The following is a 17,519-nucleotide window of genomic DNA, read 5'->3' as shown; positions in this document are numbered from 1 at the left end:
ATTTTCCCTTAAATCACTGATTCTGGGGCTGGTGCTGTGGCGCAGCAGGTTAGAGCCCCAGCCTGCAGCAACAGCATCCCATATGGGCACTGGTTCAAGTCCTGGCTGCTTCTCTTCAGATCCAGCTCTCTGCTGTGGCCTGAGAAAGTGCTACAAGATGGCCCAACTCCCTTGGGCCCCTGCACCTGTGTGGGAGACCTGGAGAAAGCTCCTGGCTCCTGGCTTCGGATCAGCTCAGCTCTGGTCGTTGCAGTCATTTGGGGGTTGAACAGGTGGAATGGAAGACCTCTCTCTCTCTCTCCTCTCTTCTCTCTCTGTGTAACTCTGACTTTCAAATAAATCAAAAATAAAACAATTTTTAAAAATCAGTGATTCTGTAGTCCCTGCACCAGCAGCATCCACATCGCCTGGGAACTTGATAGAAGTGGGGCTCACTCCAGGAATAGGGCCCACCAAGCTGTGGTTCAGTGAGCCTTCCAGGTTATTTTAATGCACATTGAAGTTTAAGAACCACTATTCTAAGGTATATTCCTGCATGGACTTGCTGGGCTGTGGGATTTGGGTGTGTTCAACTTTTTTGGGTATTACCATACAGCTTCCAAACCGGTTAGACTCATTAATATTCACCAGCAATATATGAGACTTGTTATTTGTCCATATCTTTACCAACACTATGGAATTTGCAACTTACTTTTTTTTCTTTTGGTTAATCTGGAGAGTTTGGAAATGGCTGTGACTTTAATTTGTGTTTTCCCTAGTACTAATAAGGTTGAATATCTCATATACTCATAAGTCATGTGAGTTTTGTGTTCTGTGATGCACTATTTGGAGTCTTTTGCCTTCTGAACTAACTATAATTATGTAAATAAGTGTTCAGTGTATTGAAATAATTTCAGAATAAACCCAGAATTCCCAAGGGTGACAGGGACCGAAGGTCTTGAGCCATCATCTGCTGCTTCCCAATGGTGCACATTAGCAGGAAGCTGGATCTGAAGTGGAAAAGCCAGGTCTTGAATCAGGCACTCTGAAACAGGATGTATGCATCCTAAGCAGCAACTTAACCACTGTGCCAAATGCCAATTCCTATTCCAAATCATTTTGACAATGGTTCTGTGAAGTGTACATGTGTACATGGTGAGAGTTGGGAAGTGGTACTACTGTGCTCAAGTAGGGGAATTCTGGGTAATTTCTTCCTCATTTTAAAATATTTATTTAGGGGCTGGCGCTATGGCATAGTGGGTAAGGCAGCTGCCTGCGGTGCCAGCATCCCATAGGGGCACCGGTTCGAAGCCTGGCTGCTCCACTTCCAATCCAGCTTTCTGCTATGGCCTGAGAAAGCAGTAGAAGATGGCCCAAGTCCTTGGGCCCCTGCACTCACGTGGGAGACCTGGAAGAAGCTCCTGGTTCCTGGCTTCGGATCTGCGCAGCTCTGCAGCCGTTGTGGCCAATTAGGGAGTGAACCAGCAGATGGAAGATCGATCGATCTCTCTCTCTCTCTGCCTCTCCTCTCTCTGTGTAACTCTACCTTTCAAATAGATAAATTAATCTTTTTAAAAAACACTTATTTAGCAGTTGGTATATGCCAGGCTCTTTTCATGATTTTACTCAGAGATCATCAAACTACTATGCATTTGGCCTACTGGGTCTAATTTTGTGTGGCCTTTGAGCTAAAAATGGTTTCTACTTTCTTATTTTCAAAAATTAATTTTAGGGGCCGGTGCTGTGGTGTAGTAGGTTAAGCTGCCACCTGCAGTGCCAGCATCCCATATGGGTACCAGTTCAAGACCTGGCTGCTCCACTTCTTTTTTTTTTTTAACTTTTATTTAATGAATATAGATTTCCAGAGTACAGCTTATGGATTACATTGGCTCCCCCCCGCCCCAATGACTTCCCTCCCACCCGCAACCCTCCCCTTTCCTGCTCTCTCTCCCCTTCCATTCTTATCAAGATTCATTTTCAATTTTCTTTATATACAGAAGATCAGTTTAGTATACATTAAGTAAAGATTTCAACAGTTTGCACCCACATAGAAACACAAAGTGAAAAATACTGTTTGAATACTCGTTATAGCATTAAATCTCAGTGTACAGCACATTAAGGACAGAGATCCTACATGAGGAGTAAGTGCACAGTGACTCCTGTTGTTGACTTTACAAATTGACACTCCTGTTTATGGCATCAGTAATCACTCTAGGCTCTTGTCATGAGTTGCCAAGGCTATGGAAGCCTTTTGAGTTTGCCGACTCTAATCATATTTAGACAAGGTCATAGTCAAAGTGGAAGTTCTCTCCTCCCTTTAGAGAAAGGTACCTCCTTCTTTGATGACCCGTTCTTTCCACTGGGATCTCACTCACAGAGATCTTTCATTTAGGTGTTTTTTTTTTTTTTTTTTTTTTTTTTTTTTTTTGCCAGAGTGTCTTGGCTTTCCATGCCTGAAATACTCTCATGGGCTTTTCAGCTGGATCCGAATGCCTTAAGGGCTGATTCTGAGGCCAGAGTGCTGTTTAGGACATCTGCCATTCTATGGGTCTGCTGTGTATCTCGCTTCCCATGTTGGATCGTTCCCCCCTTTATTTATTCTATCGGTTAGTATTAGCAGGCACTAGACTTGTTTATGTGATCCCTTTGACTCTTAGTCCTTTCATTATGATCGATTGTGAACAGAAATTGATCACTTGGACTAGTGAGATGGCATTGGTACATGCCACCTTGATGGGATTGAATTGGAATCCCCTGGTATGTTTCTAACTCTACCATTTGGGGCAAGTCAGCTTGCTGCTCCACTTCTGATCCAGCTCTCTGCTATGGCCTGGGAAAGCAGTAGAAGATGGCCCAAATCCTTGGGCTCCTGTACCCACATGGGAGACCCAGAAGAGGATCCTGGCTTCTGGCTTCAGATTGGCGCAGCTCCGGCCGTTACGGCCAACTGGGGAGTGAACCAATGGATGGAAGACCTCTCTCTCTCTGCCTCTCCTTCTTTCTTTGTGTAACTCTGACTTTGAAATAAATAAATCTTTTGAAAATTAATTTTAACAACATCTATTTATCCCCAGTATCCAAAATATCATTTCAACATGTAATAAATATTAAAATATTTTAATAAATTATTTTGCTTTTTTGCTGTTTGGAATCTAATCTATGTCTTAGAGTACATCTCATTGTGGTGAATTCACATTTTTACATTTTTAAGGAATTTTTTTCAAGAGACAAGTGTGGCAGAGACCTTATATATCCCTACAAAGCCTAAAATAGTTACTATCTGGGCCTTTACAGAAAACATTTGCTAATCCTAGTTTTAACTCATTTTATCCCAATAACATTCCAATAAGATTTGTGGTAGTTTTTTCTTCTCAATATTACAGAAAAGGAAATCGAAGCAGAGAGGGATTAGGTAGTTTTTTCTTGGAGACATTCACTGTGTTTTAGAACAGGCTGCAGCCTCTTTCTATAAACATGCTAATGCTATGTTTCTTTGCATTGTGAAAGGTGGATTGTGGTTTATATGTCAAAGGATGGTGCGGTCACGATCTCGATCCCCCAGGTGGAACAACAGGTGAGTAGTTCTTAGTTTAGCTGAGTGAGCCTTGGACCCCATGGGATGTGGAGCAACTTTGAAATTTTCCGGTACTGATAAAAAGAAAACCCATTTTAATAAGCTTGCAGGGCCTGATTATTCATAGCAGGTGTCTTATCATGCTGGAGGTCCTATTTCTAGATTCTAGTAACTGACAGCTTTAATTGCGCCTGGGAGCTAGAACTAATCTGTAATTTTAAAAAATGAAATGGCCACAGCAAGAGAAAATGAGAAACATCTTTGAGGGTGTTATGTTTTACAAATTAGTGATTTAGAGCTGTTCAGTGTATACTTCATTGTATATTTTATAATCAATATGTTTGGAAAAGTTTGAAATTAAAAAATAGAATGTTTCCTCTTTCTTCTTCATGTCAAAATAATAGTTTTGAATAGCTCAATTTTAATTCAACTCTACTTTTTCCTGTTTGGTAGTTATCAATAGTATATATAATTAGATTGGAATAGTTCGATCAGCCTTTATTGTATATCTGCTACTTTTCATGTTAATTCACATAAAACTTAGCCGTTGTATTCATTTTGGTTATATAATGAGTAGTCACTCATTTTTTCAACACTTTTCATTTTGTTTACCAGTCAGAACAGGCAGGTTCTAGGGCTACAAAGGCAAATGTGTTATCTTCTGTAGCCTCAACAAGCATGCAGCCTGGCTTGGGAGACTGACCCTGTAGCCAACTGTGATACAGTGGCAAATGGGCTGGGCTATGGATTAGGACAAAATATTCTGGATCTGCAGGGAGGGAATAATTGTGCCTTTGTGGGGGAATAGGGAGATACTAAGAAAGTCTTCAAAGAAGAGATTTTTAAAATATAGATGAGCATATAAGGTTGGATTGAATTTTTAAACACAGAATGGGTGAAGAAAGTATTCTAGTTAACAGTGAAAAGGAGCAAAGGCACAGGGCTGAAATATGACCAGCATGTTCTAGGACTTTAAAGGACCATAACTGGGGCTGGCATTGTGGTGCAGCAGGTTGAACTGCCATCTATGAGGCCTGCATACCATATGAGTACCAGTTCAAGTCCTGGCTGCTCCACTTCCGATCCAGCTCCCTGCTAATATCCCTGAGAAACCAGTGTCAGATGGCCCAAGTACTTCAGCCCCTGCACCCAAGGGGGAGAGCTGAATGGAGTTCCAGGCTCCTGGCTTCAGCCTGGCCCAGTCCCGGCCATTGTGGCTATTTGAGGAGTGAACCAGCGAATGGAAGCTCACTCTTTCACTCTCTGTCTTTCCTTCTCTCTCTAACTCTAACTCTGCCTTTCAAATAATTAAATAAATCTTTTTTAAAAAGGACCATAATTGCACACAAAGCATAACACAAATTTCCTGTTAATGCATGTAAACTTAGCCATCATATTTGTTCATTTTGGTTATACAATGACTAATCAGTCATTTATTCAGCAGTTTTTATTTTGTAATTCACAACACCAAATTGGAATGGGGAGGAGCTTCAGAAAGAAAAGTGGATGAAGCAAATGATTTTAATGTTGAAGCTATCATAGAGGATGTTTTGTTTTGTCCTTTTGTGTTAGCTTCTGATGAGGGGCACTAGCCATCCTGCCAAGCTTAGTCCTTGGTTTCTGGATTCTTCCTCAGGTTTCTTTGTCAGGAACCATGATTTACTGTAATTTTCAAGCTAACATACCTACCTGCCACAGGGTACTCCTGGGTCAGAGATAAAGGCCTTTCTACTCATCGTGCAGCAGACAGCTGAGCTTCATGTTCCTGTAGTTGCCTTTATCCTTCATGTCTCCTCTGAGGGCAGGTTGTGCAGGTGGCTGGTGGGTGGGTCTTGCAAAGCAGTGAGCTTATGACACATGCAGGGACTTATGACATAGTTGAGGAACTTCAGTCCCCTATCAGAAAACTGGCCTAACCTTTACCTTGGAGGACACAATATCCTTTATTATCCTAGACTTTGGCCTTCTTCCCTGAGGGAGACTATCTCTGTATTCCAATGCTGTTTACCTTGGAACAAAAGCTGTCAATGTGTTGTCTCACAAGGCCTGTGAACTTACCTCCCAACAGACCCCTTGGATCTCTTTTGTCTGTAGAACTGAAAATAATAGAAAACATTCCCAGCAACCTTCATCAGAAGAAAGGGGCACTATACAGTAAAACATATGTTATGAAATATAATAGCAAAAGCAGTTTTTAATATGCAGTAAGGATTAAAGTAAGTTATTGAGTATTTCAGCCAGTCTAGGAGACCTCTGCCTGCCAGCTTTTCTCCTGCAGTGAAAGAGATGAAATTCTTCCAGGAATTCTTCCAGCTCAGAGGCTCCATTGATAAAGTGTAGCTAGCTGTGTGGCAGGGGTTCTGCTTCAGCTAAATAATGCTTGCCAGTATGTCTGATGTGGTAACTCCAGGGGGCAATATTGCCAAATTCTCTATCTAGCTATCTATCTATCTTAGTAGGTACACGAGGAAGATAGATCTGCCTCCATCTTTGTGGGACAGACACCAACTTGTCATCGAAAGGAAAGGAATTTACCCGAGGTTGCCTCAACAACCTGGCAGCTTCTGAGATGGGGCAGTAACAAAAGCAGCAAGGACACCTTCCTCACAGATTACAAGACATTCAGCCCTCAGGAAGGAGGTCAGATAGGTGAAAGTGTCACTAGAGAAAAGCCGAGGAATCCATAGGGTTCTTGTCTTCAGACAAGAAAGAATGAAGGCATGAGACCAAGATCGAAGTGATAAGGTATTATTGGGGATAGGGCATCCATTAGAATGGAAGGGACAGAGAGTGCCCAGCCACTGGGACTGGGGGAGACAGAGGTTACATGGTTGAATGCGGGCAGCTCAGCTGAGAGGCAGGGGCCAGGGCAGAGGTAGAGAGCTGGGCACATAATCTGTTTGGACTCCCTAGGTTTTTAAGCTTTTAAAAGATTTTATTTTATTTATTTGAAAGACTGAGCTACAGAGAGTGGTAGAAACAGAGGTCTTCCATCCGCTGGTTCACTCCCCAGTTGGCTGCAACAGCTGGAGCTGTGCCGATCCAAAACCAGGAGCCAGGAGCTTCTTCCAGTTCTCCAACGTGGGTACAGGGGCCCAAGGACTTGGGCCATCTTCTTTTTTTTTTTTTTTTTTTTGACAGGCAGAGTGGACAGAGAGAGAGACAGAGAGAGAAAGGTCTTCCTTTTGCCGTTGGTTCACCCTCCAATGGCCGCCGCTGCAGGCGGCGCACCGCGCTGATCCTGGCAGGAGCCAGGAGCCAGGTGCTTTTTCCTGGTCTCCCATGGGGTGCAGGGCCCAAGCACCTGGGCCATCCTCCACTGCACTTCCTGGCCATAGCAGAGAGCTGGCCTGGAAGAGGGGCAACCGGGACAGAATCCGGCGCCCCGACCGGGACTAGAACCCGGTGTGCCGGCGCCGCAAGGTGGAGGATTAGCCTATTGAGCCACGGCGCCGGCCACACACTTGGGCCATCTTCTACTGCTATCCCAGGCCATAGCAGAGAGATGGATTGGAAGAAGAGCAGCTGGGACTAGAACCGGCACCCATATGGGGTGCTGGCACTTCAGGCCAGGGCTTTAACCCACTGTGTCACAGCACTGGCTCCTCTCCCTAGGTTTTTAATGGAGCCTGTTTACCCACCTCCCCCTCTCCTCCAGGACAAAGGATGGGGAGTTTGTTGGGTGAAATTTAGCAAATTCTTCCCCAGAGTTGCTGTACCAGGCAGAGTAGAGGGGCTTCCCTTAGGGCATCTGTAAAGGCTTTATTGCCTCATGTTATCAGGTCAGGTAACCCATTTGGTCCTGAGGAGAGAGAATTGTCCTGGGAGCATTCCTTGGGAGAAGGGCTGGGACCACCTGGGAGTCATCAGGGTCTGAACAGGACTTTGAAGTGCAAAATGTTAGGCTTCAGGAGCTTCTGCAGTAGATGCGGAAGCTACAGGCCTTTCTCACACACACATAGGCTAAATTTCTCACTTTCTACCTAACAAAAGGTCCTCAGGTGCAAAATTGAACTTTGTTATGTTCCAGGTACTGGTGCTTCTTATCCTTAATTTTAAGTCTGGGCAGTCCAAACTGGTTGCCCTGGATACAGGAGCCTCTCTTCTCAGTTGGAGTAGAAGGTTTAATGTTGTCACTGCTGAAGTATTGGAGAAGGTAGTTGCAGAGGGATGTACTGCCCCTGAAGAGTATTACAGCTGCATTAAAGCACATCTTTATCAAAGTTGAAAGTTTTGTTTTGTTTTGTTTTGTTTGTTTTTTGACAGGCAGAGTTAGACAGTGAGAGAGAGAGACAGAGAGAAAGGTCTTCTTTCCATTGGTTCACCCCCCAAATGGCTGATACGGCCGGCGTGCTGCGCCGATCTGAAGCCAGGAACCAGGTGCTTCCTCCTGGTCTCCCATGTGGGTACAGGGCCCAAGCACTTGGGCCATCCTTCACTGCCTTCTTGGGCCAGAGCAGAGAGCTGGACTGGAAGAGGAGCAACTGGGACTAGAACCTGGGGTGCTGGCGCTGCAGGCGGAGGATTAGCCAAATGAACCGCAGCACCTGCTGAAAGTTATGTTTTAACAACATAGCTTCCCATCTATATTCAAGGGAACAGGCCTGGGAAAGAAAAGCAACTTACCTGCATTAGAAGTGTTACCAGTGAATGCTAGGGTTCTTGTCTTTGCGCAAGAAAGAAATCAGGCGTGAGACAGAGAGTAGTAGAAAGTAAAATAGCAAGGTTTACTAGGGAAGAGACATCTGTAAGAACGGATGGGCGCCTCTCCAGACAGAACCTGAGAGAGAGTGCCCAGTCGCTCAGGCTGGGGGAGCGTGGGGTTACATGGAGAGTACACCTGGCCAGGCCATGCGGGCGGCTCAGCATAAAGGCAGAAGACTGAGCTGAGCGTGTAGTCTGGTTGGGGCCGGTGGTTTTTAAGGGGATGTGTCTTGCCTTCCCACATCTGCTCCTCTTGGAACAAAGGACTTCTTGGATGTAAATACTAAAAACTATCTGAGTTTTCCCCCTGAAGTTATCAGACAGGAGGAAGCCTGGCTGGCCCTGCCCTGGGTTAGAGGAAGGGTGAGCAAGACCCCCTGGAGGATCAGGATCTGGAGCAGGATATTTGAAATGCAGATATCAGGCAGAAGGCGCAAGGACCCCCACCTGGCAGGTTATTGGGTAGAAGGAGCAGGGCAGGATGCAAATACTGGGCTGCCCCTGAAACGTTATCAGGATGACTTTGAGATGCAGATGCTGGACCTAAATGTCTACTCTTTAGGCCTTTGTCACACACACATAAGCTCATATCTGACTTCCTACCTAACAGAAGTATTTATGGGGGCCGGTGCTGTGGCACACTAGGTTAATCCTCCACCTGCAGCGCCGACATCCCATATGGGCTCCTGGTTCTAGTCCCGGCTGCTCCTCTTCCAGTCCAGCTCTCTGCTGTGGCCTGGGATAGCAGTGGAGGATGGCCCAGCTGCTTGGGCCCTTGCACCTGCATGGGAGACCAGGAAGAAACTCCTGGCTCCTGGCTCCTGGCTTCGGATTGGCATAGCTCTGGCTGTTGCGGCCATTTGGAGAGTGAGCCAACGGAAGGAAGACCTTTCTCTCTCTTTCTCTCACTGTCTATAAACTCTACCTGTCAAATAAATAAAAAAAGAAATATTCATGGAAGAACTAATCATGCGATTCAGATCTTAAGAGCCTCTTCTCTCCTTTCCTTTTCCCTGTTAAATGGACGTGTGTATTTTTGAAATCCTTTTGTTTGTTTGTTTGTTTTTAAAGATCTATTTATTTATTTGAAAGGCAGAGTTACAGAGAGGCAGAGGCAGAGAGAGAGAGAGAGAGAGATCTTCCATCCATTGACTCACTCCCCAAATGGCCACAACAGCTGGAGCAGAGCTGATCTGAAGCCAGGAGCCAGGAGCTTCCTCCAGGTCTCCCACATGGGTGCAGGGGCCCAAGGACTTGGGACCATCTTTTACTGTTTTCCCAGGCCGTAGTAGAGAGCTGCTGGATCGGAAGTGGAGCAGCTGGACCTCAAACCAGTGCCCATATGGAATCCCGGCACTGCAGGTGGTGGCCTCACCTGCTAGACAACAGCGTGGGCCCCTGTTTTTGACTTCTTAATGTAGCCTTCACAGAGAGACTAGATAATCAGTTGGAAACAGTATGGGATCAGTCTTGAGTCTGAGTTTGGGTTGTAGCATCAGTAAGTCAAAATATAATTTATTTCAGAGGGCATATTCAGTTTTTTAGATATTTCCCTACACATTTATTTGTGTGAATCTACCCATTCTGCTTATTTCTTACCTCATTGTTGAACCCAATATAAGGTTTTGCTGACTGGCCCTTTGAAGTTAATGCATTATCTCCTCTTGCCAGGACTTTGCTGTCATCAGTCTTCCAAAATAGATACTGCTGTTTACCTAAGCTGGTCTTGCCTCAGTAGGAGGGGCAAGATACACACTTGGAATACACTAGTTCAAATGGAAAGAATTTGCTTGTTGAATTAGGCAGTACTGTACTCAGATCTCTAAGTGTGAATTCACAATGTAGACACAGCAAATTGATGAATTCAGTTTGAGTAGGAAATGCAGTGGAATTTTAGGAAAAGCAAATGTTTTGAGTAGGTAATAGTAAGACAAACTCAGTTTATTGTCTTTAAATGAACTTTTCTGTGTTCATTTACATAGGTCTTTATCACCAATACCCAGAGATTCTGAACAATACAAGCAGAAGTATTCTCATGGGCATTATGGCTGTGAATATAGGAAGGATCCAAAAAGACTCACCGAATGGAGAATGGACAGTGAGAAACATGAGCAATGTAAACCAAGAATTTCCCCTCGTGGAAATATACATTACAGATTTTACGAACATAGGTCACCTTCCCCAAACATAAGAAGAAACTTTTTAGAGAATTGTTACACACAAAAGCCTCACCGAGTGTATTCACCTGGAAGAGGGAGCAATGACAGAAGATCTCAGTACACGCCCCCGTATTCAGAGTGTGTACCCTACAACGAGTATGAAAGGAATTTTTATCCGCAGGAAGTGCAAGGAAGGTATATGCCTGATGACTACAGAGTTAGAGGAATTGAGAGAGTAGGGAAACCACCCCAGAGGTCAATGGCAGATTCTTTTAGATTTGAAGGAAAGTGGCATGAAGATGAGTTGAGGTATCAGAGAATACAAGAAGAAAACTATTCCCAGTCACCTCGAAGAGGCTTTGAAGACTTTGACACAAGGAGCTCTTTTCAGAAGAGGTATAAGAAAACATTAAACCTGGGTAATTTGGTGTAAAGCCTCCAGTAAAAGTCTCTTTAAGGTTGAAGATGATCACCTTGAAAAGCTTTTGTCTAAATAGATAGAAAAGCATTATAATTTAGTTGTGCTCTACTAGTGAAATATTTCATTTTATATTTAATCATGCTAATGACTAGAAATTTTTTAAAAGATATTTTCCTTTTTAACTACCCTTTACCTCTATGAATTGGCTTGAGGGATTATTAATTAACATGCTGCCCAAAATTCTATACATATAGCTTCTTACTTTCTTCTCTTTAGTGCAGGTATAAACTGCTTTGTGTTATCACAGGTATCCTGAAGATCATGATTTCAACAGCTATGGACACATGTTCAAAAGACTTAAAGATGTGGAGTGGTATGAAAACAGAGCACCTGCCAGGAACCCAAAGTGGAAGCCCGAACATCCTCTTTCACCTTACCAAGAAGAGAAAGATCAGTGGGACATCGGTGCCCAAACTCATCGATACACTGAAAGGGAATACCCAGGGACTAGTTCAGCAGCCAAAGTGTCCTATGACTATCGCCACAAACATCAGAAGCCGTCAGGTGGAGACCAGAATTTTACTGATGGGAGAACTCAGAGGTACTTGAGGGAAGATAGAAAACATAGTTTTCAAAAAGGCACTGTAAATAGAGAATCAGATTGTTTTAGTGCTGGAAGAGGGAGAGAGACTGAAGGTGGGCAAGGCAGAGAACCTTTTAAACCAGCTAAGGAAGACTGCATCGCCTGTTCTCGCTCAAATAAAAATGAGGTTGGTTTGAGGCCCTGTAATGATAAATGGAAGGGAAAAAGAAAGACAGAAGGGGATTGCAGAAGAGAGAGCAACTTTTCCAGTAACCAGCCTGATAAAAGTCAGAAACTTGCTGATGTGAAACCTTTATTTGTCAATCTTAGGAAGAATTCACTTACAGTTAAAGTAGCTGTGAAGAAAACAGTAGATAAATTCAGGTATTATCTTTGTTTTTTCTATATGATATTTAATGTTTCTTCCACCTTAATTTGCAGTTACAAAAATGGAATTTTTGGTGTGTTAGAGTCCACAGGGGTGGGGAATCACCTGGATTTTTCTCAAAAGGCCCTATGATAATGAGGGTAAATTCTGTATGTTTCTACATCCTGTCTCCAGATGCTTCTTGGATGCAAAGCATTCCATGCAGTTGTTCTTCCTAAACTCATGTGCTTTTATACTGCCAGATTTTCCTTATCTGTGGATTGGCTAGATGGAGTTCAAGGAGACTTATTCCTTGATTAGTTTCTCAGAGCTTTTATTCCTTGTTACCTGAAATTCAAGAAAATTTTTGAGCTGAAAGGGACCTTAGCAGGCTCTGATTTTATAGAGATGGAAAGTGAGGCCCTGAGAGATGAGGTGAATTGTCCAAGTCAGAATTGCTGCAATCCACTGAACAAGGGAGTGACTTTAATATGGTTCCTGCTGCCAGCTCAAAATAACTATGACTTTATCAACTGGATTCTCCCATGTAGAGGAAATTAAGCTACAATCTAGGAAAATGCCTGTAATAAGACATTTGCTTTAGCTCTTAATGATTCTTTAAAAAACAGAATACTTTGTAATAGGTTACATTCTCCTAAAGCAAGCATGCATGCTTTGTTCCATTATGAATATTACCTCCAATTATGGATTCTGAAAATAAGACATTACAGTTGGCTTTGTCAGCTAAATCTGTTCACTACCTTAGTATGCTACTAGAATGTGAATGAAAAAGTGGTGGACCATGTTGATTTGATGCATTTACATTCATAATTGACTCTTCCTTGTATTTGAATCAAAAACAAGAGAAAACAAAATCCAAAGTGTAGAAGGGGAAGGGGAGAGGGGGGTAAACCCAGGGTCCTTTTTTTTTGTTGTTGTTGTTAAACAAAATATTTTTTGTTCCTTTTCTTAAAAGTTAGGCATAACAGTCCCCCTCTCTCATATTTTCCTCACATTCATTGCACTTACAGAAAATAGTTTTAAATATACATGGTATATTTATATGCACACAGAAAACATTTATAAGTATGATTATATTACAAAAAGACAAATACAGGGAGAGAAATCACCCCAAATCCTGCGACACTAAGGCAATTTTATTAGGCTTTTGCTTTTCATTACAGTTGCTTTTTTTATTTTTATATGTATATATAAATTCACAGAGAGAGGGAGAGATCTTTCATCTACTGGTTCACTCCCCAAATGGCTGCAATGGCTGAGGCTGGGCCATGCTGAAGCCAGGAGCCAGGAGATTCTTCTGGTTCTCCCACATGGGTGGCAGTGGCCCAAGTACTTTTTCAGGTACATGAACAGGGAGCTGGATCAGAAGTGGAGCAGGCAGGACATGGAGCCCATATGGGATGCCGGCATTGCAAGTGGTGGCTTAACCTGCTATGCCACAATGCCAGCCCCTTCTAAGTATGTATGTATTTATGTGTGGCTGTCATAATATCACATTGATAATTTTATATCTTTTTGATGTGTGTCTAAATAATTTGGTAATATTATATCTCCTAGTTCTTAATTTAAGATCTCAAAGATTACAGTAAGCATCAAGTTTTAAGAATGTTACCTTAAAGCTTTTTTCTAACCTTGTGTTGTGAAAATGTTCAAGCATACAGAAATGGGGGCCAGCGCTATGGCGTAACAGATAAAGCCACCGCCTGCAGTGCCGGCATCCCATATAGGCGCCGGTCCGAATCCTGGCTGCTTCACTGCAGATCCAGCTCTCTAGTATGGCCTGGGAAAGCAGTAGAAGATGGCCCAAGTTCTTGGGCCCTTGCACTCGTGTGGGAGACTGCAGGAGGCTCCTGGCCCCTGGCTTCAGATCAGTTCAGCTCTAGCTGTTGTGGCCATTTGGGGAGTGAACCAGCAGATGGAAGACCTCTCTCTCTCTCTCTCTCTCTCTGCCTCTCCTTCTCTCTTATTTCAAATAAATAAATAAATCTTTTTTAAAAATACAGAAAAAAGAAAAAAATTGTGCAGTCAACAACTATGTAACTACTACCTTGAGTCTGCAGTTAACAGTCCTCTTTCATAGTCACATATCTCTCCATCTCTTCATATATTGTTCTATCTTATTTTTTTTGATACATATCCAAGTAAGTTGGAAATAGCATGTTCCCCTTAAGTTTTTGTTTGCAGTTTTCCTTTTTTTTTTTTTTAAGGATTTGTTTATTTGAAAGGCACAGTTATAGAGATGCAGAGAGAGAGAGAGAGATCTTGCATCTGCTGGTTCACTCCCCAAATGGTCACAACGGTCAGAGCCGGGCTGATCTAAAGCCGGGAGCTGAGAGCCTCCTCCAGGTCTCCCACATGAGTGTAGGGGCCCAAGCACTTGGGCCATCCTCTGTTGCCTTCCCAGGCCACAGCAGAGAGCTGGATTGGAAGCAGAGAAGCCAGGCCTCAAACCGTTGCCCATATGGGATGCTGGTGCTGCAGGTGGAGGCTTAACCTTCTACACCACAGTGCCAGTCCCTCTCCTTTTTCTTTTGAGGTAAAATTACATTCAATCAAATGCAGAAAAATCTTAAAACTTTTTAATAAAAGTAATTATCTCTTGTCCTTAATAATGCAGCAGTGTTTTATACTTAAAAGAGAATTAATGAATTGCCTGTAGTACTTGGAAAGAATGCTGAAGTAGCAATTTTGAGGAATTCATTTTGAGTAGACTTCATTAGGGATACTGTAGAGTTGATGTTATAATGTGATATGAGAAGTGGAAGCTTGAGCTTTATCAAAGTTGAAGCCGTTGCATCTATTGTTTTGAATTTCTGATTTTGTGAACTTTGATGAACTGTTGGTGGGGCCTGGCAACACTTGGTAGCATACAGATCGGGACCTGCAGGCTAGCTTATAAAGAGCCTTCACTGCAAATCCCCTCTCTTCCAAGACCTGAGGAATAAATAACTGACCAAATAGATATGTCTTTTCAGTACGATAAGACATGATAGTCAACAAAGTCTTCCTCTCTGATTATAATTATTTCTTGATGATTGAGTTGTGGAAGAGTTCTGTGGATTGGGTCTAATTATGTGTGTGCTAATGAAGTAACCATAAAACAAAGGTGGTTAATGATCTCAATAGAACTTTGTTTTCAATCATTAACAGAAATTGGAGTTTTTCTGCTAGAAAATGTTAAAATAATCATGCAGTGCAGATAGAGGTTTATTTGCTGATTAAAATGTAAAGTTTATCTACTTTTTTTGAAAAGACTAAGATGGTTTCTTTTATGTATTCACTTTTTTAGGTTTGGTCAGATATTGGTATTCTTTATCAGTATAATTGAAAACATAAGATTATCACCCAGTTATTTCTCTAGATTCTAGTTTGTATTTAGAACAGCAGTATACAGACACGTGAATGTTCACTGCATGGTTAATACTTCTATTTTTAATAAAGACTATTCTAGTGACTCACTATGGGCTTGAACTAACCTGCTTTAAGCGTCTGTTTCCTTTGACCATGTGTTTATATCTGTTGAAACTAGTTGACAGGCACATGGAGAGTCATCATATGATTGATTCTTTGACTTTTGTTTATATTTGAGATTTTGTATTTTTTTTTAAAAAAACCAGTACTTTATTGATATTAGTGGTCATTTTGTCTATCATTTTTTTTTTTGACAGGCAGAGTTAGACAGTGAGAGAGAGAGACAGAGAGAAAGGTCTTCCTTCCGTTGGTTCGCTCCTCAAATGGCCGCTACGGCCAGCACACTGCGCCTATCCGAAGCCAGGAGCCAGGTGCTTCCACCTGGTCTCCCATGCGGGTGCAGGGCCCAAACACTTGGGCCATCCTGCACTGCCTTCTTGGACCACAGCAGAGAGCTGGCCTGGAAGAGGAGCAACCGGGACTAGAACCCAGCGCCCCAACCAGGACTAGAACGAGGGGTACTGGAGCCACAGGCGGAGGATTAGCCAAGTGAGCCGCAGTGCCGACTGATTTTGTATTACTAAAAATTAGATATTTTAAACTCAAATTGGTCTTAAGTAAAAAATTTTGAATATAAATTAAGCCAAGAAAGCGGAAAATACTGAGGTCAGCATTATGGTACAGCCAGTTAAACCACCACCTGTGACAGCAGCATTCTGTATGGGCACCAATTCATGTCTCAGCTGTTCCACTTCCAAGCCAGCTCTCTGCTAATGGTCTGGGAAAAGCAGTGGAAGATGGCCCAAGTGCTTGGGCCCCTGCCACCCCAATGGGAGACCTGGATGAAACTATTGGCTCCTGGCTTTGACCTGGCCCAGTCCTCTCCATTGAGACAGTCTTGGGAGTGAACCAGCAGATGGAAGATCTTCTCTGTCTGTCCTTCTCTGTAACTCTTTCAAATAAATAAGTCAATCTTTTCAAAAAAAAGAAAGCTAAGAAAATAAAATTAAATTAGCTTCAATTAAAACATTGAAGGCTATCATCTGTAATTGGGAATTTCAGTTTTTAAAATTGTGAAAAATGCGTTTCAGATGACACTTGGTCTTTTCAGCCTAACTGCTTGCTTTTGGGTATTTCCTGAAATTAACAACTTATTAATACATGACATAGGAAATATTGGATGGTAAATGTAAACCAAGAAATGATTAAATTTACAAATGCAAGTACTTAGCTGAAGTACTCATTCCAAATTGATCAAGTAATTTTCCGTTCATCATTTATTCATTTAGTGAGTATTTTTTAAAGGCCTACCTCATGTAAGAAAGCCTGTTAGGCTATCCTAGAGCTGTAGAGCTGTGTAAGAGCAGGTATCTTCCCCACTGGTTTTATAGACAAATAGGGTGACATTGGTAATACCATGGTGTAGTGAGTGATGCAGAGATGATGTGTGACGCAGCAGGATGGGAGACACCAACTTGGGAGATTGAGGGAAGACTTCATGTGAGCTAGGCCATGAAGGCTGGTGTTTTTAGACACGTGAAGGTGAGGTGGAAGATGTTTCATCTCTACAGGTTAATGGCACAAAGATATAGCGAGGAACTTTGAGCTGTTTGGTTCTGAGCAGTCAGGGAAAAGGAATAGAGGGAATTGAGACTGGGAGAGTAAGAATGCTGTGCCTGCCAGCCTGAAATGGATGTGAATTGGTGGCTAGGAGAGGGCAGGCAGCTCATTCTAGCCAGAGGTTTGTCTTTTTGAGTGGGACTGTGTGGGTGTTGGGGCTGGCAAGTCTGTCAGGGAACTTCTGTGAAAAAAAGTAATGAGATGCTGAATCTCATTCATTCACTCCAAAAGTTCTAAATGTATTCTTAGGAAGACCGGAGCAAGTAATATTATTGGGAAAGTGCTTTATAAATTGTAGGATGCTGTGCAAAATGGAAAAAAACAGAAAGGAAACTCTGTATGTGCCATTTAGATTTGGTTATATATTACAGGCTTCCAGAAGGAAAAGTACCCTGTTGATTTTGGTTGTGGTTATTGTTTTGCCATGCAGTTTTTTTTTAATGAGTACTAATGTACACAATAGGAAATTAAGGTTTAATGTAGCTTTTTATTTTTGTAAGTTATTTTTATGACACACAAGGAAGAACATCAGCAAAAGTATTTTTAAACAGAGAAAAACAGGGACAATAAGGAGAAGGAACAACAGAACTTAGAAGATTTAGTGAGACCAGTACCTAATGTATTGTTAGAATATAAGTTTTTGGCTGAATTTCAGTTTTAAAAACTGTCAAAAATGTGTT

At 42.4% G+C, this 17,519-nt stretch overlaps 1 protein-coding gene across 46 annotated transcripts in view; it reads left to right on the top strand.

Moving 5' to 3' along the window:
* Window positions 1–17,519, top strand: part of BCLAF3 (BCLAF1 and THRAP3 family member 3) — a 92,161-nt gene that overhangs the window by 16,915 nt on the left and 57,727 nt on the right. For 19 of the 46 annotated variants that reach the window (XR_016228486.1, XR_016228484.1, XR_016228482.1 and 16 more), the window contains 3 exons: window positions 3,487–3,553; window positions 10,240–10,812; window positions 11,145–11,438. The exons of 1 other annotated variant lie outside the window; for it this stretch is intronic. Coding sequence is in view for 38 of the 45 variants with exons in the window: in XM_089324904.1 (XP_089181030.1) it covers window positions 3,513–3,553; window positions 10,240–10,812; window positions 11,145–11,438 (908 nt within the window). In the remaining 7 variants the exon portion in view is untranslated. Of the gene's footprint in view, window positions 1–3,486; window positions 3,554–10,239; window positions 10,813–11,144; window positions 11,805–17,519 lie in introns of those variants that run through there. 26 more of the 46 variants (XR_016228480.1, XR_016228481.1, XM_089324894.1 and 23 more) reach the window with 5 other exon arrangements.

Source organism: Oryctolagus cuniculus, chromosome X (assembly GCF_051225735.1).
Source record: "Oryctolagus cuniculus isolate XC-2025 breed Fujian yellow rabbit chromosome X, ASM5122573v1, whole genome shotgun sequence".
Lineage (NCBI taxonomy): Eukaryota > Metazoa > Chordata > Mammalia > Lagomorpha > Leporidae > Oryctolagus > Oryctolagus cuniculus.
Note: the sequence above shows the minus strand (reverse complement) of the source record. Positions and strands in the feature narration are given on the sequence as shown.